General features: G+C 39.2%; 1 protein-coding gene across 1 annotated transcript in view; it reads left to right on the top strand.

Moving 5' to 3' along the window:
- Positions 1-22,346, top strand: part of mtss1lb (MTSS I-BAR domain containing 2b) — a 78,343-nt gene extending 55,997 nt beyond the window's left edge. Inside the window, exons 5-14 of the mRNA XM_033989270.2 lie at positions 1,503-1,594; positions 3,024-3,098; positions 6,309-6,466; positions 8,875-8,982; positions 9,082-9,179; positions 11,150-11,417; positions 12,579-12,653; positions 16,247-16,432; positions 17,244-17,406; positions 17,745-22,346. Of these exons, the coding sequence (XP_033845161.1) occupies positions 1,503-1,594; positions 3,024-3,098; positions 6,309-6,466; positions 8,875-8,982; positions 9,082-9,179; positions 11,150-11,417; positions 12,579-12,653; positions 16,247-16,432; positions 17,244-17,406; positions 17,745-18,601 (2,080 nt within the window). The 3' untranslated portion in view covers positions 18,602-22,346. The remainder of the gene's footprint in view (positions 1-1,502; positions 1,595-3,023; positions 3,099-6,308; positions 6,467-8,874; positions 8,983-9,081; positions 9,180-11,149; positions 11,418-12,578; positions 12,654-16,246; positions 16,433-17,243; positions 17,407-17,744) is intronic.
- Positions 22,347-22,665: the final 319 nt, after the last annotated feature.

Raw genomic sequence — 22,665 nt, 5'->3', positions numbered from 1 at the left:
AGGTGGAGAGTCAACCATCTGCTTATCTTTACAGAGATGTTTTGCTTTGCCTATAATGTCCCACAGTATTTAATTAATGGTGTTTGTATAGCAAAAAAGTATATTTAAAGACATTTATTCTTACAGTGACTGGCCTTGCATCACCTGTGAGTCTCCATGGAGATCGATATGTTTACTGCAAAACTGTGGTACATTCCAGGCAAAGCGATAACATATCCATAGAGACAATCATGTGGCAGATCTTCCACCTGAAAAGTTACCAAGTGCATCTTTAAAAAACAAACCAGAGCTGCAGCTTGACAGTTAAAAGTCAGATTCTACCATAGGATTCTTTTTTATTTTATTTAACCTTTATTTAACCAGGAAGGTCCCATTGAGATTAAAAACCTCTTTTTCAAGGGAGTCCTGGCCAAGAGGCAGCACATTTCAAAACAAGTACATACAAACAAACAATGTTCTGACGTCAATATTAAACTATTGGCTCTTTAGAGCAATATAATATCAATTAACCTATTATGCTATCTGCGCGTAATAGATGTATAATAGAAATACATAGAAGTATAAATAGTGGTGCGCATTGCCAACCGATCGAAAAGCTTCACCCATGGCCCGTGTTCAGTCATTGTTTGCCCTTGTTTCCCCACGCCATACATTACTCTAATGACTTTTCCACAGCCGGGCTATTACACTGATGTTAATGATGATTACGATATATGTCTACAGTAATGGGGCGCTTTGAAGGTGAGGCCAGTATTCCATATTGTCTTCGCTTGGCACAGGGTCATAGTTAGAGCAGCTGCGGCGCTTGATGGACCGGCTCTATCTGAATGCCAATGTGCAAGGCCTTAGTTACAGCTACAGAATAAGGCTAGGGCAAAGAGAGGAGAGGGTTTGTGATTGAAAGTTTTATGTTACGGCGACAGTAGCTCAGTTGGTTGCGTGTTTGTCCACTGATCCGAAGGTTAGCGGTTCGAATCCCGCTCTCGACATAAACATCCAGATCCACTGACCAAGAGTTTGACAGTGTGATTCCAGCTCTCACAGATGAATGCTATTGTTGTGTCCTTGGGCAAGACACTTAACCCACCTTGTACCCATTGTCTGCGTACTCTGGTGTATGAATGTGTTTGTGAATGGGTGAGTGGTTCGTTGATGTAAAGCGCTTTGAGTGCCTTGAAGGTGGAAAAGCACTATATAAAATGTGACTACAGTACTGACCATGGACACAAAATAACAGACGTACCAAAAAACTAAAGAAAAACAAAAACATAGTAAGAGTATAGTGCCTACTAGTACTAATACCACACACATATGTTCTTACTGCCATTACCTCTATTGTGACTATCAAGTGACATATACTTTACAAAGCCTTTCTGAGGTATGGCAGTAAAGTTTTAAAGTTATTCAAGTATTTTTTCTCTGTCTAATATATATTTTTTAATAATTTTGTCTGGTGTGTACTGTATGCTCTCTGCTAACACTGTGTTGTACATTGTCTCCAGTGCTCTGATGGAGAGCCTGATCACGCCTCTTCAGGATAAGATTGAGGACTGGAAGAAGACTGCAAACCAGCTGGACAAGGATCATGCCAAAGGTATCTGGAATTTTTTTTTTTTACGATCTTTTAATTCTCAAAGTATTGCAACCGGGGCATAGCAGGCAGCTTCTAAAAATAACGACAGAGGCACCTGGGCACAGAACAAAGCAATTGCAGTACAAAAATGTTGAAAAAAGTTACCTTGCCTTGTGGAGCTAAACACATCTATTAACTGGAGTAGCATCAACAACGAACTGGCGAGGGGTAGATGAAAAAGCAAGTAGGTTATACTGCAGGAAATGAGGGAAAATGGATCCAAACTGCAATAAATACATAGCAGAATAAACACTTTAGTAGTTAGTTTGCATCTGCAATGAGTCATAGATGTTGTTTAGTCAACCCTTTAAAGTTCAAATCTAATTGTAGAACAGGAAAAATAACTAAAAGTTTCCCACCTGTACAAATAAAAAGTACCCATGGTAAATATTGACCCCCGAAAATGATCGTTCCATTTAACATACATTGAGCAATAAGTCTATATAGTAATTGTCAGGATTGGCCTAATTGTAGCCATGGCAACAATCAAAAGCCATTTCTTAACGAGCAGTTCCTCACCTTCCTGAAGCATTGCTAGAAAAAAAAAACAAAAAACAACATGAGTAAACAAATCATTGCTAAAGATAAATAAATAGACAACCATTTGAGACCTTTTGAAAACCTTTTGAAAACCAAAGCTCTCTCTCTGATCCTGACTTCAGACAGTTGCTTTTTATTATGTATTCACTTTGATATGCCACCTTTGTTATTCCATGAGGAGAGGCCATTTTTACTGTTTCACATGCCAAACCAGCAAGCACTGCAAATATGTAAAGTGCATTTCATGAATTCTTATGTCCACAAGTGCATATAACAGGTTACACTTCTGATTTTACTAAAACATATTTAACGTCATTATATTTAAGATTTAAGAGTAAAAATCCAAACTAGAAATGTTGATGTTTAAATTTTACTTCCTGGTTGGATATGGTTAGCAGATATTTACAGGTAATTCCATAAAAGTTACCTAATAGTTATGATTAGACTAATATAAACAGTATTTTGTTAAATCATTCTTTAATCTATCAAAAAATGTCAGTGCATTTCGATAGGATTTTCTATGTTCATGACGTAGACCATAGGGATATTCCGGTTTAAAACTCACTGCTACTTCCTGTATTTTCTACTTTTCTCTGAACGTTTTCCCCCACAAACTGCCACTTAACTGATCTAAAACTATAATAAAAATTTACCACAGAGACTATTTCATCAAACCAAGTAATAATTCTAAGAACATAAAAATTTGTCATATGCACTTGAACGCTGTAAAAAGACCAGGGTTGTGGCCTCTGCAGTTGTTGTACACATTAGTTCTGGTAGCACACATAATTAACCCGGGTGGACTGACATTCCTCTGGCTTTAATGCGTCTCTGTTGATTCTGCCTGTAGAGTACAAGAGGTCACGCCATGAGATCAAAAAGAAGTCATCTGACACCATGAAGCTGCAGAAGAAGGCGCGTAAAGGTACAAAACAACAACAACAAAACACTGAGAATGACACAAGTTGAATTTTGATATAAACAACATTGTTTACCAGGAAATATAGAAGTGCACTTAATAATATTTCTAGACATGCTCATAAAAAAGAGATTTGTCATTAACTGAAGCCAGCTGCTGTACTGTTATCTTGGAAAATTGGTTGCTAGTTCCATCTAGTGGTGAAAAATAGAATAGCTGGTCATTCATACAAAGGCTGTGCTGAAGGTTCATGATGATTGATTTGAAAATGGTTTTGAAGGATGAGTCATATGCAGAGATGATACTTTCTATCGTCAAATTCTCTGGAAAAAACTCCCATAGCTTCTTATTAAATAAAAAAGGGTAATATGCAAAATATATATTTTTTGCTTTCCTCAGAAACATGCCTGGAGAGTTTTTAGATATTATCCATGCACGTTCCAGTAATTTAGCCCAAAGCCTACGTTACCCATGCTCCCACATGTCAATTTTCCATAAATATACAAAAACATGATACAATAAACTGTACACAACAGCTTGACAAACCTGATGCATGTTCAGTAGTTTTATTGATGCATGCTGATTGTGTTGTGATAGGACTCTGAAGGGGGAGCATGGAGAGCAAAGGGAGGGGAGACTCAGAGTGTCAAAAACAAAAGTGAAACTTGTAAAACATGTTGAATTGTTTTCAGCAAATATAGCATTTTCAAAACAATAAAAGGCAACATGGGGATCTAAATATGTTATTTGTTAGCAGTTAATACCTCATAGTAGTAAAGTACCCCCTATTTAAAAGCCTATTTTGAGATAGTTGTGTTTTGTTTCATTCATACGTTTCAGTAATCCTGCATTATTAGTCTGTTCACATCTCCAATGCTCCAAATGCTCTGTTCCACCTTGTGATGTCATGTAGAGGTAATTTTCAAGTTAACAGCTACCTTTCGCCATTAGATCACTAAAGATTGGCAATTCCAGAGCTGAAATAATTTCTAGTGAAGGTATATAACGTTTAAAAACACAGTGAAACACTTACCACATAACACAAGGTGAAAGTATTTTCTGTTTGAGAGAAGAACTCATTCTAATTATGCAGGATTTGTGTGTTAAGTGTGTGAATGAAACAAAACACAGCTCTATGTTTGTTTTTTTTGCCAGGAAACCGCACTACGACAGAAAATAGCATAATATGGGCCCTTTAACTTATTTTAACAAACTTTTCAGGAATTCAACTTTACTAATTACGTTTGTGTTTTGGTTAAGTCTAACTGTAACTCAAATGTAAAATTATACAGATTAATATGTACAGAAATCTGTAAGTTGCTCAGTGCATTTGCTGCTCTCGGTGGTTGCTTCTCTGATTTTTCTGTATTTTCCGTTGCAGAAGTATGATTTGCTCTAACCTGTGCTCTGTGACTGTCCTGTGATGGCTTCCTTGTACTAACCTTAACCATAAGTTCTGCTATTTCTGCCCCCTCTTCTCTCTCTTTATTTTGCTCTTTTGCTCCTCCTCCTTCCTTCGTCCCAAATATGTGTCCCTGTTGTAGAGATGCAGGGTAAGTATTGTTCAGTCGTTTGCCTCTGACTTCTCCAATCACTTTATATGCATGCCAAGCCGTACATTTGGATGCACATATCCATATTCAAAATCTGAATATACTACCCAGAGGAATAATGGGGAGGATACTAATAGTATATTACTCATATGAGTTAATTTAACACAAATTGCAAACTATTTGAATAATATTATTTTGAAATAGCAATGCAATGTTGAGAACTTTTGCTACTATGGATTGGTCTAAAAGTGACAAAAGCATTATGTTGACAAAGCAAGATGATCTGTAAGTTTGCTTTTCTGGAGCAGGACCCATCACCTGCTTGTCACTATGGAGATGATATTGTTTTGCCAGGATTGTTCTAAATATGACGTTAAACGTACCTATTTTGCATCAGTTACATTTTAGTTATTTGTTATTAGTTGTGAGGGGGCTCTGAGATCTGACCTGTAATATGTCTTGGTGTCTCCACCTGCTTGTGTCCATGGAGATAGATTAATAGCATACTGTGGAACATTTCCAGCAAAGCAGTTACATCTTCATGTTATGTCACTCCGGTTACACCGATACTAGAACATAAATCTGATGTTAAGTAAAGACACTACACATAAGGTTAAGGTTAAGACAGACTTTATACTCAACAGTTTTCTTAAATGGAATTTGGCTACTCTCCCATCTCTGGGTAGTGGTAATATAACACATCTACATTAGTCTCTCCTCGTTACCAAGTCACCTCAAAGTTTTTTCAGTAGGAGCTCAGTTGGCCTGATGTAATCCCTCCTGCATGACTCCCATAGCTGCTACAGCTAGCTTTGTAGTCACACCAGGGTTTTCTTTGACTGCTCCTTCTGCATGCTGGAATTCTCTATGGGTTTGCATGGCTTGCTTAGACAAAAATGACATCATTTATTCAACATGCATACTAAGTAACAGTAAGTAAAGTTCTGAGGTAACACCATCTTGACAAGTTTCACCAAGTAAAATGGGTTCAATGCTTTGTTACAACATCGATATAAAAACAAAACAAAACAAAAAAACAAAAAAAAACTTTGCTAGTGTTTTACCATTGTAGATCAATACTGGGACTACTTTTGCTATGGTGTGTTTGCATAATTTTTGCACTTATTTTCAGTTGTTATTTTTTCAGAGATTTTCTAATCTATTATTGTAAAGATTTAAAAAAATAATAATAATAAAAAAATGAGAACAAGATATCTAACACTATTTATAAAGTAATAAATATGTTTGTACATCTACAGATGGCACTAGGCTAGTAAATCTGTTTGCATTGTTCAGTTCTATCGATGAACCTTTAATTTTATTTTTCACTTTGGCATAGCATCTTAACCTCAACTCTCAGTCCTGCCTTAAGTTTTTGTTTTTGAACTAGATTGATTGTCTCACTTGGATTTTGACTACAACACTGGCCTTCACCCTGGAACGTTCTTATTTGAATCTGGACAATAATTCGTAACCATTGCAGGATAGGGCCGATGCCTTGGAGGATGTCATGGTCTCCAAGCGCTCAATGTCTGTCTTAACATTCACCGTACAACGCCCTCATGTGTCCATTAACTCTGTACATTACTCTGATTCACATTGGGGAGACTTGACTCTATTGTTCTGCCCTCCACTTAACCTCCAGTGTGCCCTCGCTCCCCAGGTCGTGGAGACCTGCAGCCTCAGCTGGACAGTGCCATGCAGGACGTGACGGACATGTGCCTGCTGATGGAGGAGACAGAGAAGCAGGCAGTGAGGAGGGCCCTGGTGGAGGAGAGGGGCCGATTCTGCACCTTCATCGGCTTTCTGCAGCCTGTGGTGGTAAGGGCAATCACTGCAGTGTTAATTACTATTAAAGAGTTGGAGAGTTTCTGTGAAAGCAATTAAATAAAAAATGACTGCTTTTGGGGTATATTTACACTGAACATTATCAAGTGTTTTTACAAAGTACAATTAGAAATCTTCTGCTACAAAATCTCACATGATAAAATTACCACGCAACTGTGCAAAATAAAATAAAAATACCAGGATCATGTAGAGCAGGTTAATATGAACATTTTAAGACCAAAATGACGAGCCCGACAGCAGCAGTTACAGAGAGAGGGGCAACATTTTTTAAATAGAAAGTGAATTGGAGCCAGAGTCGATAGAGCTAGAAGCACGCCAGTGCTCACTTGCTATTTGGCACACTCTGGACCTGCTGGCACACTCTGGAACTGCTCATTACAAAAGGAGTAAATATTTCAAATGTCAATGTGGTCGATGTTGCTCTGTCTGATCATTTCTGTGTCTTTGATCTGTCTGTTATTGCCAAATCAGCAGCTCATCCTGCAGTTGTTCGGAGGAGACACATAAATGATAACACAGGTGCACTGTTCACGGAAGTGATACCCTGCTATGAAAATGTCTCATTTTCTAATGTTGATGATTTGTTGAACTTTGTGACTTCGAGTGTTTTGAATGTTCTGGACACCATTGCCCCAATGAAGGTTAAAATGGTTAAAGATAAGCAGAAATCGCCATGGAGGAATGATGACTCGGTCAGGGCGCAGAAAAGGGAGTGCTGGAGGGCCGAGCGGGAAACGCGCAAGTCAAAGCTCCAGGTTCATCATGAGATTTACAGAGAAAAGATGCACATGTACAACAGTTTATGTAGAACATCAAGAGGTATTTTTTGGACATTATTGGAGGTTGCAGTAACAACTCTCTTATCCTGTTTGCAACAGTAAACAGATTAACAAACCCCCCAGCTCCACTGCCGTTAGAACTAATTTCCACATCTAAGTGCAATGAGTTTGCAGTGTTCTTTAAAGACAAGGTTCAGGGCATTAAAAATGCCATCAATTCCACGAAACAAATAATGACCCTGCAGCCACCTAGACACTGAGAGCTGAGTCACTTTACACGTGTAACTGACAAAACTGTTCAAGAGATCATCTTCAGTCTGAGTTCATCTACATGCTACCTCGACGTGTTACCCACTAGATTTCCCAAGTCTATGCTCAACAGTTTGCTGTCACTTCAGTCTGGAACAATCCCAAGAGCTTTGAAAACTGCGGTTACCTAGCCTGTCCTAAAGAAGAGCTGTCTTGATGCCATAGTACTGAACAATTATCGACTCATCTCAAATCTGCCATTTTTATGGAAAGTCCTTGAAAAAGCTGTTTGGCAACAGCTTATTAACTTTCTTCAAATTGACAACTCCTTTGATGTCTTCCAGTCAGGTTTTAGACCCCACCACAGCACTGAGACTGCTCTTATCAAGGTGACAAATGACATCCGCCTGAACACTGATGCAGGCAAAGTCTCAGTCTTGATCCTGTTAGATCTGAGTGCTGCTTTTGACAGTGTCGATCATGGGATCCTCTTAGAAAGACTAGAGGACTGGGTGGGCATCTCTGGTACTGCACTAAATTTGTTCAAGTTGTATCTAGAAGACAGGGGATACTTAAAAATGTCCCTGACCTGTGGGGTGCCCCAGGGTTCAATCCTGGAACCCCTTTTATTTAATTTCTACCTGCTGACATTCGACCAGTTAATACGCAGCAATAATGTGTCCTACCACAACTATGCAGATGACGCTCAGATCAATGTCTCCCTGGCAGCAGTCACCTCCAGTCTCTCGCTCTAAAACCTTCAAATTAGGCTAGAAATCCGGGGCTAATAATGGACTGAGACTTGAACTTTAGGAGCTACAGCATTTTACCATCTCAAAAAATGAAAGGTATACTGTCAAAATCAGACTTAGAGACACTTACCCATGCATTTGTCTCTAGTAGGTTAGGTTAGTCTACTGTAAAGGCCAACTCACTGGCCTCTCCAAACAAATGTTAAGACAGCTGCAGGACATCCAGAATGCTGCTGCTCGGTTCCTGACTAGAACCAGGAAGTATGAGAACAGTGTCAGTTTTATGCAGCTAAAACCTGGAACAGTCTTCCTGAAGATGCGAAACAGGCCTCTACTTTGACAATGTTTAAATCCAGGCTCCAAACGGTTCAGTATAGCTATGCATTTGACTGAAAGGTTTTTATTCTTCACTCTTCTCATTTAATTTTAAGTTTATGATGATTATTTAGGTTTTGATTTGTTTGTATTGGGATTTTAATGTCTTTCTTACTTAAAGTGTATACTATTTTAGCACAATACAGATCTGAGCTCATTGGATAATGTCATGATCACATCACACACTTTGTTTGTGACTTTACCTAAGTACAGACTAATTTTTCAGAATGGAGAGATTGCCATGTTAGGAGAGATCACACACCTCCAGGCCATTATTGATGATCTCACTGTGTTGACCACTGACCCTCACAAGCTGCCTCCTGCTAGTGAACAGGTAACAGCTTAACCTTATCGTAAATCACACCATATGTCATATTATTGTTGAACAAAAGTAAAAGATACTGAATGTTCTTTCTTTTTTTTTTCTGATTAGGTGATTAAAGATCTGAAGGGCTCTGACTACACCTGGTCCTATCAGACTCCACCCTCCTCTCCCAGTAGCTCTGGCTCTCGCAAGAGCAGCATGTGCAGGTACTCTCAAAATAGGGATACTCGCGATGCATTTAGAGGCTATCAGAAAGAGTACTATGTATAGGTATATGTATACCTGAAATGCATTCAAGTGTATCAGAAAGATGGGCTTATACTCATGATACATTCAGGTCTATCAGAAAGAAAATATTGTCCAAGTATACACATGATGCATTCAGGTGTATTTTTTACATTTGTCTATAAAGATTATGTGATTTTTTTAACATGTATTTATTTAAAGGGAGCTTGTATATTGATGAACATATAAGGTAAACATGCCATTATTATTCAGGTCAGGTATACAGACCTGGGTAATTATACTGATGTACTCAGTGCTCAGAATCAGCACTACTTCTGGGTATCGTTCAAACTTTATGAAGCGTCACAACAGGGAAACAGGCAAAAAAATGTTAAATCAACATTTAGTCAAATCCAGTTGAGAGAAAAGTGTCTTACCTGTCCAAGTACTTCCGTTTGCATGTTTTTCATTAACAAAATAGTCTGTATTTCTGCTGAAATAGGCTGAAGTACGTCTGTCAGTGTATCCATGTTTTCTTGTGGTTTGTTTGACGTTAGATTACGGCCAAACCACTGTACTGCCCTGTGATTGATCCTATCACATGCCAACACTTCAGCTGGAGCTGAACAACACGGATTCTCAGGGGTTTGTGAGAGTCCAGAGTGTGCAAAAAAACAAAATTTTTTGGCCATTGCTGAGCCCTAATGGGCGTGCATAGGTATTTTCAGGATGCACTCAGGTGCTATAAGAAAGATCATTCTGTGTAGGTATATTTGTGATGCATTCAGGTACCACCAGAAAGAGGAGCCTTTGTGTTGTGTGTTTGATCATTGGTCCTCTGTCTCCTCTGTCTCCTCCGCTCATCGTCGCCTGTCACATTCACATGAAGCCGCAGACAGACACCTGCAGTTATTATACTACTGAACAGAAACTCTAAATCTGGAGCTCTGTGCACTTCCGTCTGGAAACGCTGTTTGTCACTCACTGGATTGACGTGGGGAACACTTCAGACTGCTTTGTACAAGTTTATATGCTCAAAATGTAGTCAAACAAAAAAGTACCGGTATGTACAAATTTACCTAACAAAGTTACTTCATTATAATACACAAAATCCACAAAATATGTAAAAATAAACTCACAAACTCACAGATTGCTGTCTGGTTATACTGCTCTATAAAGTGTTTTTGCCATTATACAAGTTGTAGAACAAAATTACATAGATTTCACAATGCATACAAGGAAGTATTTTGCCCAAGGACATATTGGCTAACCTTTGTGTATTGGACAAAGGCTACTGTAGATTTAGTTTAATTATAGAGTTTAATGCTAGAGTTTGTATTAGTTCACATTAGTCTGGAGCAAGCTCAGAATGTTCAGCTTTTCCTCAATGCGATACCATACAGCAGGAGTCACCTAATTTGCAATTTCGTGTCCTGATGTTTTCTGTAGTGAAAATATGGCCTAACCACATTCTGTGTGTTATAAATTATCTATATCAGATCTAACAGTTCGATCTGGGGCGCCCCAAGTCAGTTTTGGATGTATAAAAATTGTTTTCAGTATTGTGGTTTGTTTCATAGGATTTACATTTTATATTTTACAACATATTGGAGAATATCATGCTACGGTGTAGAGTCATATCCATTCACATTCTTTCATATAAATTAACATATACAGTAATGCTCATAATCTCACATTATCTTTCCCCTCTCTCCCTCTTTCTCCCCCTCTGTCACCTGTCTCTCATCCATCCCTTTGTCTGTCTGTGCCGCCCTCTTTCTCTGGGGTTTTTGCTTGCTGTCAATCTTTTTGGGTCAACGTGCTGCCCCCTGCCCCCTACACTCACTCTCATACCATACCCCTACCCCAATCAAACACCTTCTTCCATCTCTCCATCCTCCTTCTCTGTCTCCTGCCCTCCCTGCACCTCTTCCCCTCTTCCCATCCACAGCAGCGTCAACAGTGCCCACAGTAGTGCCTCCCGTTCATCAGGAGGGGGCAGTATTGCAGGGGGCTCTCTGCCTCACTCACCGACCTCTTCCTCCTCCTCCTCTTCGGTCCGGTACCGCAGCAGCCTGCCACACCAGCCTCCTCCAGCGGGGGGGCTTGCAGCACATCGCCTCAGCAGCGTCTCCTCGCACGACTCGGGGTTTGTGTCCCAGGACGCCAACATCTACTCCAAACCGCCCTCGCCAATGCCCTCGGACATCACCAGCCAGGTACTAACAGTTTAAACCATTGTTAGTGATATAAAGTGTCTACAGACAATTCTGGTAACTTTACAGGAAGGTAGTTCAAATCAGATTTTCCATACGCATAGATTACAATGATAAACTTTTTTGTCTCCGTGAGAATTTAATCTCTGCATTTGACCCATGCTTGAATGCTGCTGGTTGGGCAACATTTTCAAGAGAGCAAACTTGGTGCAGTAGATCTTGAGCACCTATAATATTTATTGAGTGTGTTCTTGACCAAATACAACAATTGTTTATACTTTATTTAGCATTGGAAAAATGGGTTCAAACGATCAGAATTCCATGACACAAAAATAGCAGAAATATGGACTTCTTGTCTGAACATCCTGATGAATCAAAGAAATTAGGGGAAGGAAACAGCTTCATACTCCTGCTGGGCTTGCACTTTGTGATTGTGTAAGATTTTAAGACATTCCAAATTATTCCCAAACTCACACTGTGCAATTGAATCTTATACGAGGAAAGGCCAAGCTCACGACAAGGGTGTATCCACTGTGCCGAGCAAAACTGTCACCTGTAGCTATATTTTACAATATATTTTAAAAACCCACCACTTCTACCTGGCATTTGGTTCTAGCTAGGAAGGACATCTTCGTGTGTTATTGCTATTTGCCTTTTATTGTGTTGTATTTAACGTATATCTGTTTTTGTTTGTTGTTGCTTATGTTAAGCACTTTGGGCAGCTTAAGTTTATTTTAAATGTGCTATATAAATAAAATTGAATTTAATTGAATGTGCACATTACTCTTACCCTGCTCCAGCGATGCTCAGACACTACACCACACAGCAAATATCAAACATATCTGGCAATGGCACAATCATTGCTTTAAACTTAATACAAAGACTTGGAGCAAGTAATAATCATCATAATGCCATTATAATGAATAGAGCTAGACATGTTTTATAATTGTGTAAAAGAAATGAACTTTTTAAATCTAAATTATCAATACCTCAAAATTTACTGAGAGTGTTCAGCCTTGAAGCTTTTATTAAATAAACGGCGTAGTTCAATTTGGCCCAAAATGCCACTTGCACTCTTTGCACATGGCCTCACAATGTATCCGCTCATTCTTTCTTAAGTTGTTACATTGCGTCAAGGTCCTTCTTTTTCTCTTTGTGCTGCAGAAATCCTCCAGTTCAGCTTCTTCCGAGGCCTCCGAGACGTGCCAGTCAGTCAGTGAATGCAGCTCGCCCACAACTGTAAGTACCTTTAATCACCAGCACTGCACAAACCACTGGTAATCACAGTTTTATTCAGAACACAGTTAAGTAGTGTGATTCAAAACTCTGAGAATAACTTTAGAGTGCACATGACAAAGCACATTCACAAAGGCCTGTAGCTTTTGTTTTGTTTCTATAGAAGATTGGAATAATATTTGAATTACCTGTGAGGAAAATTAAATTAAAAGGGCCGTGCCATCAATGTGCCCTGCATGTCAATGGCAAAATTACAAGCTTCTTATTGTGGATACAAGCGCTGGTTATTTATTGCTATAAAGTTAACACAAGGAAAAAAAAGGAAAAAAAATAAAAAAATAAAAAATAAATAATAATAATAATTCTGCATGCTTTTTGCTAAGAAAAAAATGTAGTAATGAATAGACTTTTTTTCACAACAATTTTATTTATTTAAGGTGTATTACTATTTGTGTTTCACCCACCTCTCCCATATTTGGAATTCAGTATCTGTACCAATCCGGTGACAAAGCTGAATTTAGGTGTCAAGATTTCGGGAAATGTTCCTACAACCCCCGCACAACAAACTTTGGCAGTACCTTTTTCTCCATTTAATTGGTGTAGACACAATAAAACCTGCATCACATTTTTATTCATGTGAAACCTTGCTTGCCTTCCTTATTTTCTTGAAAATCACATCTCGGAAAAAAGGGTGATTTTCCATTGTGGCCGTGACGACGCAGAGGCAAAGTCAACATCCATTTCTGTTTTGCTGGAGCGTCTGTCATGCTCCACAGATTTCATATTTGACTGTGTTCACCTTCACTTGATTACCAGCGGCATCTGAATGCAGTTTTGCACCTCTCATTTAAATTACAAGCATTATCAGACCGGGCCATGTACTGCATTCTGTAATTGCAATCTCCCATTTGCTAAAACTGCTTTGATAGGAGACTAGGTTTAATCAATAGGGCAATGCCGTACTACAGAATCCTAAATGAATTGAACATGTTGAATGGCATGCATGAGTGGGACAATATTAACATGCCATGACCTTTAGACTGTGATTAACATGATTATGAAGCTTTACACTGTAGACCTTTTAGCTTTTAGTGACTTTACATGAATTCCACCTCTTACATTAACATTTTGTAGACCTTGATCTTCTGTCATCTCTAAACTTCCTAATGTCATTCTGATCTGTGCACTGCAAAAACCAAAGATCTACATTAAAATCTTTATTTGATTAAGTTTAATTATGTAGCAAATGTATTGAATGGTACGTTATTTCTTGGCTGGTTTCAATATTCTTTCCCTGTTTCAAGCTGTAAGATTTTGAGTTCTTGTAAAAGAGTAGTTAATAAATAAATAAACGAATGAATTATTATTATTATTATTATTATTATTATTATTATTATTAATAATAATAATAATAATAATAATAATAATAATAATAATAATAATAATAATAATAATAATAATAATAATGGATTTGTATTTAGTGCCTTTCAAAATACCCAAAGTGCTTTACAGTGAATTGTTTATTCACTTCACACTTGGTAAGTGGTAAGACACTATTGTAGCCACAGCTGCCCTGGTATGAACTCTGAACATGACCAACACTCATGCACACCCGACATTCATACTAAAGCCCCCTACACGCTGCATGATTTTTCAGTCTTAAACTATTTTTAAACGTGCAACAAACAGTAGACCACAGACACAAAAATCGTATGAGGTTTTAAATTCCCAAGCACAAAGTCTGCCGAGACAAGACAACACAGCACAAGCTAAACGTTTCGATCTAACTAAGCTAGGGCACCATCAATGGCTGTTTTCTGTCTACAGTAAAATGACTCATTTTAGATTCAAGTCCAAACTGTGTTGTTATTATTATTACTTGTGAAATGTTGTGCAGTAGTTCGGCTAAATGCTTTTAACGCACAGAAGTCTGACGATAAACTACACAGGAAGTAAAATTGTGTGTACAGTAGCGGCAACTTCACCCCGATCCTCCTGCATGGATTTTTAAACAGACCAGTGTGAAGATCTACTCTCATATTTTCACTTTTTAAAGAACGCCTCAAACTGAATCAATAGTTCTGTTTTGAAAATGTCTTCCTCAGAAGGTTGTTGTTTCTTGAAATGAAACTAAAACAACTCAAACCAGTCAAAAGTTCATAAATCTAGAGCCAAACTGAGTAAATGAATCATGCCCAAAAGAGCATTCTGAACTCAAGACATTTTAACATATGCAGATATTCTTTTTGCAGTGCAGTATGAATAATGTAATGTCCATAGCATGTGCTGGCAGAGCTCTCGCAAGGCCAGGGCCAGTCTCTTGTGTTTCCTATCTTCTCTGATGACTGTCTTTCATCCCGCAGTTTGGCTCGTCCTTCGCTACCTTCCGCCCCGCTCTCTCTCACTCTGGCCCCACCCGACCTCTTTCTGTCATTCTTCCTGTTCCTGCGTCCCCACCCTATATCCGCCCCTCTGGATCCAGCTCCTCCTCTCCCACATCAAAGGTTCCTATGTGGAAGGTTTGTTCCCCATACGCTTCCATTCTTCAGTTGCACCTTATGTCTTCTGTTGCATCACAATTATGATTTCTTATTCTTTACTCTACTCTTGTTTTACAATTTTATCACTCCATTTCATTGCTTATAATTCAGTGCTTCCCAACCAGGGGTACATGGGCAACTTGGGGTACGCAAACACTTGGAAGATGGAATTAAATTGTACTTTTTACATCCTTAATTGCAGAATATTTGGAATTTTGCACATATATAGTAGTAAAGAACAAATTCTAAACATTATTTGTATTGTTGTTGGACTTGAGTACCTTTGCTTTGGCATCTCGTGTTTTAGAACTTTAAAAAAATGGCTATCTTCAGACAATAGACACCTTGTTACTACAGATGTGCTACCTATACTGGGAACTTGGGTCAGGTCCTCATCTACAGCCAGTGGATTGAATTACTATTATATAATCACCTAACTAGGGCTAGAAACATTGCCGGATTTTGATTCATGGACTTAACAGTGCAGGAGACCTTGTGACTTTTACCTGTGACATAACAATCCTTGGAAATTTTTAATGTTTTTAGTGCTTTGAGGGAGCAAACTTAATGTGCTAGACTCATTGAACAAGTGAATAAAGCAAATTAGAATTAGGTAGGCAAAAAGTCCATATTGCAAAAACTAAAAATTATATCCAATCTACTTGTAAGATTTATTGGCTATTTTATAATTACAAGTTAAGGAGTACCCGAAGTGGGAGACAAAGATTAGGGGTACTCAAGACAAAAAGGTTGGAATCCACTGACTTATATTAACATCCCCATTTGCAGTTTGCTGTGTGTGCATGCATTTTATTTGGCGTTCACTCACTCTTTTTTCATAATACAAAGACAACAAAAAAGCTAAATAAATAAAAAAGAATTGTCCTCTGCCCACATACACCCACACATCGGCACTCGCTCAAGCCGAAAATCCACCAAGAAAGCCCCCCGTCTCCGTACTCAGATAAAGGGCTCAAAACTGCTGGATCGCGGACAAGTCTGCGCCAATCCCCTTCCTCTGTCTGGCTCTGTTCTTAATTCCCTTCACCTCCTCAGGACTGGTCAAAAGCAGGCCAGTATGAGCAGCCAGTGGCGGCGGCTGCGGCGGTCCAGCGGAGGAAGGAGCCAGTGGACAGGCTGAGGGAGAGCGAAGGGTCCCCCAGCGCACAGGGCTACGCGGGGCCATCCCACCCTGATGATGCACAGAGGGCCCGGATGGGGGCTGTTGCTATGGCGGGCAAGGTGGGTCAAGTTTGAAATATTTGTCTACTTTATTATGCCTGTTTATGTTAACACTTATCTGTAATTCAAGTCAATTACAGTTTATAAAAAAAAAAAACATAAAACAAAACATTCATACAAAAGAAATTACGAAACTGAAGAACTGATGGTAAAGTATGTATTTTTCAGTGCAATGCACAATCATAGTTTTGCAGATGTTTTCTAAAATAGCTGAGACCTAAAATTGATTAGTTGCTATTTTGTTTGGGTTTAATGGGTTTAACAGATTGTAATGGGGTCTCCAGACAGTTTGTTGCAAAGGACCCTCTCAAATCTTAAAACAGCTCTATCATAAAAAAACATATTATACACACTAATTTGACTAGGCATGTCAGGATTAACCACATTGTTTTGTTAATTGTGCATTATATTATGTGTTTCTTACAGGTTTATAAAGTTATCCAAGCTAATTAGTTACAAAAAGAAAAAAAATATCTGAAGCACTGGTAATTTTAATTGGGGAATAAGTAAACAAAAGTTCTTTGACATGTGGGATAGTTAGCAGGGAAACTTAGCTTTTGCAACAATATTTTTATGATAGATAAAATAACATTGCAAAACAATAAAGACTGAGATTGTGTTGTTACACATTATACAATTTTCAGTTAGCCTAATGTTAAACTCAAAAGTATTCTGACTCTATAGTGTGACAGATGTATTTAGTAGTAGCTTATTGGGTTGTTAAACAGATCTTTTGTTTACTTTTTTACATTGTTTTTGCATGGCACCCCTTGTGAGGACATTTGCATTTCATCGGTTTCTGTGTTTCCAGCATGGAGACGAGGTATCACCTGCGGCTAGTGACCTGGCCATGGTGCTGACCAGAGGGCTGAGCATGGAGCAGAAGAGCAACAGAGACTCACTGCAGTACTCCAGTGGATACAGCACTGAGACCACCACCCCTTCCTGTTCGGAAGACACCATCCCCTCACAAGGTAACACTCGAGGAAGTGAGACTGCCTTTGAACTGAACAGATTTTCGAATGAGAGAGAGAAAAAAAAAAAAAGAATTACCAAGACATAGGACTAGAGTGAGCTGAAAGATTGTTGTAAAGTGTCTGTCACCACGGAAATTCCAACCTTATTACAAAATGAATTATGGATGAACAGATTGCTATTGCCGTCTCATCTGTTAGAAAAGCAGAAGAGAGAAGCAGAAGGCAGTGGTTCGATCTTTTAAACTTTTCAGTCAAGTCGTGTTCGCTACAAGGAGTTCACATTCTGCCGTGTCTCTGAAGCTTTGTTCTCGTATCTTTGTCTCCTTTGATCCCAGGCTCAGATTATGACTGCTACTCTGTGAATGGAGATACTGAGGGTGCAGATGGACAGACGGAGTTTGATAAGTCCTCTACAATTCCACGCCATTCCAACATCGCTCAGAACTATCGGCGGATGATCCAGACCAAGAGGCCCGCCAGCACTGCCGGCCTGCCCAGTGGAGTGCTGGGTCCTGGGGTTCACGGGATACCGGGGCAGCCTGGTGGAGCTGGCGGAGGAGGAGCTGGAACTCCTGGCACAGCCACTATCCGCCGGACTCCATCCACTAAACCTGGTGTTAGACGCACGCTGTCCAGCGCAGGTCCCATCCCCATCCGACCACCCATTGTGCCTGTGAAAACTCCCACTGTGCCCGGGGACTCGCACTCGCCCGGAGCCAGTGGGGGACATGCCGGAGTCCCTGTACGCACAGGGAGTGAGGAGTGTGTGTTCTTTGCTGGAGTGGAGGACTCACAGGGAGTGCTGGATTATGTGAAGGCATCACCCAAGCGCCTCAGCCTGCCCAACACGGCCTGGGGGTCAGGGGCCGCTCTGGAGGTCTACGCCCAACAGCATGGCCTGGCTATGGGCACGGCTTCAGGGTCAGAGGAGGAACAGATGATTGCTGCCAATCGACACAGTCTGGTGGAGAAGATCGGTGAACTGGTGGCCAGCGCACACGCCCTCGGAGAAGGCCAGTTTCCTTTCCCCACACTTCCTGATGATCCGGCCACACCACCATCTGGCTCTAGTGAGGCTCAGACAGGAACAGAGGGGGCAGAGGGGACTGGGGACATGCTAACCACCATCAGGAGAGGAGTTCGCCTCCGCAAGACTGTGTCCAATGACCGCTCAGCACCTCGCATCTTGTGATGAAAAACACAGGAAGTCAAGATGTTTGTTTGTCAGCCAGTGTAGTCAGGTGCAACTGCATAGAGATACACAAAATTAACCATGTAGGGAATACTTCAACAGAAGACGAATGAAAACAAAAACATACAAGTGTTTAAAACCATCTTTAGAGTATAATATATGAAATATAATAATGATAAAACATAATAAACATTAACATGCTGAGAATTCAAGTAAAATATTGAATGGCTTTAGTGGGCCACCATGACTAGTGTGTGTCGGACGCATGTGTGTCTTCAGTACATCCTCACCCAGGGATGGAGGAACCTGCAGGACAAACTGTGACGAAGAGGAGTGCTTCTGGAGAGAAAGACTGGGTTCCACTTTCTAGTTATCTCAGTTGTGCTCTCCACTAACCGCTGGTCTAGTGCCACATGAAGAGACTGATGAAGAGGAGGAGAGAGGTGCCATGTGACTGCGGGATCTGAACAGGGCAACGCACTGTACCTACGGCCCACTAGAACTCAAGCTTAGGCATTAGCATGGGGAGCTAACAGCCACCATTACTACACGCTGTAGGCATTGAACCGTGCTAGTGCCCCTTCCCCTCTCTCTCTCTCTCTGTGCGGGCGTGCGTGTATCAGATAAACAGTGTGAGTGTGGAGCGAGTGAGGGGTGGGTCGAGCTCTGCTGCGGGACAGCTACAGGTCACCCATTGAGGGCAGGGCTTTACTTCTGTGTGTCGTGTGCGTATTTGCTTGTTTCTATCGTGACGTCCTTACCTTGTTACCACTGTAGTAATCCAGGCGTATAGATATTCATAATTATATATTTTCTAGAGAGACAATGTTAATCAGAAATGGAGCAATAAATGTGATTTATTTTCTTGTTTTGAAGGATCGGAGGGGACTGTATAGGTTCTCTTTTGCCACATCAGGAATGCTAAATTAATTAACTGTGAATTCATGCTTATAGCCAGTTTTGCAACATCTCTTTTTCAGTTTTTCTATCTGGGGGAGCCATATTGAGTTAACACAGTAAGCACTTTGGTAGGTGATGGTAGAGTACTTATGATAGCCACTAGATGTCGCTGTAGTCATAGTGTTAAGCAGGAGGCGGAACTTGAGCGAGATCAGGATTGCCAATAATAAGTCTGTCCTTGACAAAACGATTGAGGTGATTATTTAGTTTATAGGAAAAGACAGGAGTGGTGACGAGGAAGTGAACAAGGATGGGAGAATTTGATTGGTTAAATGAGAGATGGGATAAGGAAGTAGAATACAAATTAAGAGTAAACAAAATGGTAGCTGTGATCACAAAAGACATCGTAATATACTGTCAGTTTTACTTTGAGGAGAATTTGTACCACATAACCGCTGTACACACATGCTGTACCATAACTCCTATTGCATTAAAGGCGTTGTACCTGATTTTTACTGTCTTGAAAACATGAAAAACAAAACTAATTCACTACTTAGTACATTATTACTATTATTACAGTTGGCCCTCACTTACTTTATGCTTTCCGAGCATTCTAATGATCCACCATGATAAATAAATAAGTGCATTTCACAACTTTTAGAACAAACTTGCTCACAACAACTAGGATGCTAACAGTAAACTTCCTGGTTCTCTTACAAATGCTTTAAAATGAGTTACAGATAGTACACAGCAGGCTTATTCTGACCTCAAGAGCTGCTTATGTAATATATCTGTACTGGGATAAGACCAATTTTGCTCAATTACATGGAAAAAAATCAGGTACAGAGCCTTTAAATGATGTGTCTTTGGAGGCCTGGGTTGTCAAAGAGGTATTATGTTTTGAATCAACACAATTATGGCTGCGTAGTTAAAGTGCGTTTTACATTATGCTGTAGTCAAAGGCGTTGTGAATTTGCACCTTAAATGAGGATTCAGATCCAGACATTGGAACACACTCGGTAATGATTTTAAATGCGCTATTGAGAGTTGAGCAGCAATTGTAGAAGGAGCATTTCACTGCCCATTGATAAAAATTGTATGTGCTATACATACAATTATTGTATCAGGCTAATTTTTTATGTTTAAATCTTCTGTTAAATGTAAAAATGAAACTAATTGTGATACATGGATGTATGATGGACATAGTGGTTGTGACACTTTCCTTTGATAACCTGTAACCGGCATTCTGTTATATTTTGTTAATATTTTATTTATTATTTCACTTCAAATAGAATTTCTAATTAAGGGATTGTATGCAATTCTTACAAAAATCCTATTCCAAAAAAGTCTGGACAGTCATATTTAATTTAATAAACAAACACAGACAAATCTAACCAAAAAAAAAGAAAGAAAGATAATAGTACACTGTAAAGACACATTACCATAGAAAAAATAAATAAACCACATGTAATAGTTTGGTGATTTGGGTTAAATGTCTTGCACATGGATACAGAAACAATGTACAATGCTGGTAGAGATCAAACAGCAGTGGTCATTGTCTTAAAACACAATCTGCTTCGAAATAATAATTTGTTTTGAAATACATTTGCTGCCCTGCTTTTGGAATTGGGTTTGTCCAGTTGCATACACTGTCTAACCTCTGTATGTGTCCAGATGCAAATGCTGTGTAAAAATGAATCTGAAACTGGCGAGAGGGTGGAAGGGGAAAGAGCAGACTGGGATCACAATTTCAAAATAAGAGAATTAAGAACGGACACTTAGGAACAAAAAAAATAGCTGTACTGTATTTGAGCAACTGTTGGCGAGAACTTTTGACTTTTGAAGTGTCTAAAAGTGTGTCATTGCTGTGTATGTTACGTTACCATGGCTTTTGACTCAGTTTGATGTTAAATGGAAATAGCAGCATTCTTATTTATAGGTATTCAAATTTCAATTAATTTATTTAGAGTTCGACAGCGACTTATCCATTGTCAGTTTTATGTAGAGCAAAAAAAGCTGGAAAATACAGTTTGAATGAAGTGTCCTCCGGCGAAGTACTCATTTTATTTGTGTAGTTTTTAACATGTTGCCAGGGACATCCACCCACAGCTCCCTGTCCACTGCCTTATGTTTAAATATTTATTCATTGTAGCGTAACTCAGAAAAAGCCTCGTAGGGATAAAATTGGACAGGAAGTAGTGACGCTAACAGTGAGGTTGCTTGGCGCTGTTCTACACAGAGCCAATACAATGTCTATTTGAGAAAAAACAACAAAAAAAACTGTGTACTACTAACTAACTGATCAACTGCAGCTTATTCTGCAGCTCTGGTTCTAAGTATGTACCTGTGTTTGGGGTAGAATTAGACTTACCAATATACAACAATGGAAAATATGAACACAACAATAATACAATAATACAACAATAAGATCATTTCTATAGAGGCTATCAAAGTGCCCAGTTTACCATGCGTGCAGGCATGCATGCTGACACATACATGCACAAAAGTGACTGCTTCTAGAGTCCATGAGTAACTATAACTATACAAACAAATATCTCTAAATCTGTATGACAATTATGTGAGGACTTTTAGGATAGTTGGCAAACCAGCTCACAAATTCTGTAAAAATAGCTAAATCGTCATGTTTCTGATTAAGAATATGGACACATCTCATACTGCAAACTATTGTATATCATGCATCACCTGTATTATGTATATTTTATCACCCCTTATGCATTTATTCTGGGTTTAAACTCATACAAACAGTCCATTGGCTTGTGATCACTTTGTATGTGGTTGGATTATCTTGTACTTTCTGTTACAACTTCAGTTTTGTTAAATCACGACACGTTTAATTGACAATTCTGTTAATAACTTTTTTGCAAACAGTTAACAATGTAAAAACTCGTTGTCAGTACGCGCACACAGTACAGCTTGACAGACAGATATTGGCTAGTAAAATTGGACACATTTTAGTGTTGCTATCAGCTAACCGACAAATACCACAAAATGCCAAATATTTCACTTTATCGGCCTATATGAGCTGCACATTCACATTGACGATGAAGTTTCGCACCCAGCAGCTGAAAAATAGACCTTTATATGCTTGTCAAATCTCCAGTTCTTTTGAGCACAATCCAAAATAATAAGACAGCTCTCCAAAT

Source organism: Periophthalmus magnuspinnatus, chromosome 3 (assembly GCF_009829125.3).
Source record: "Periophthalmus magnuspinnatus isolate fPerMag1 chromosome 3, fPerMag1.2.pri, whole genome shotgun sequence".
In the NCBI taxonomy this organism is placed as follows: domain Eukaryota; kingdom Metazoa; phylum Chordata; class Actinopteri; order Gobiiformes; family Gobiidae; genus Periophthalmus; species Periophthalmus magnuspinnatus.
This window is presented reverse-complemented; position numbering and strand designations above follow the sequence as displayed.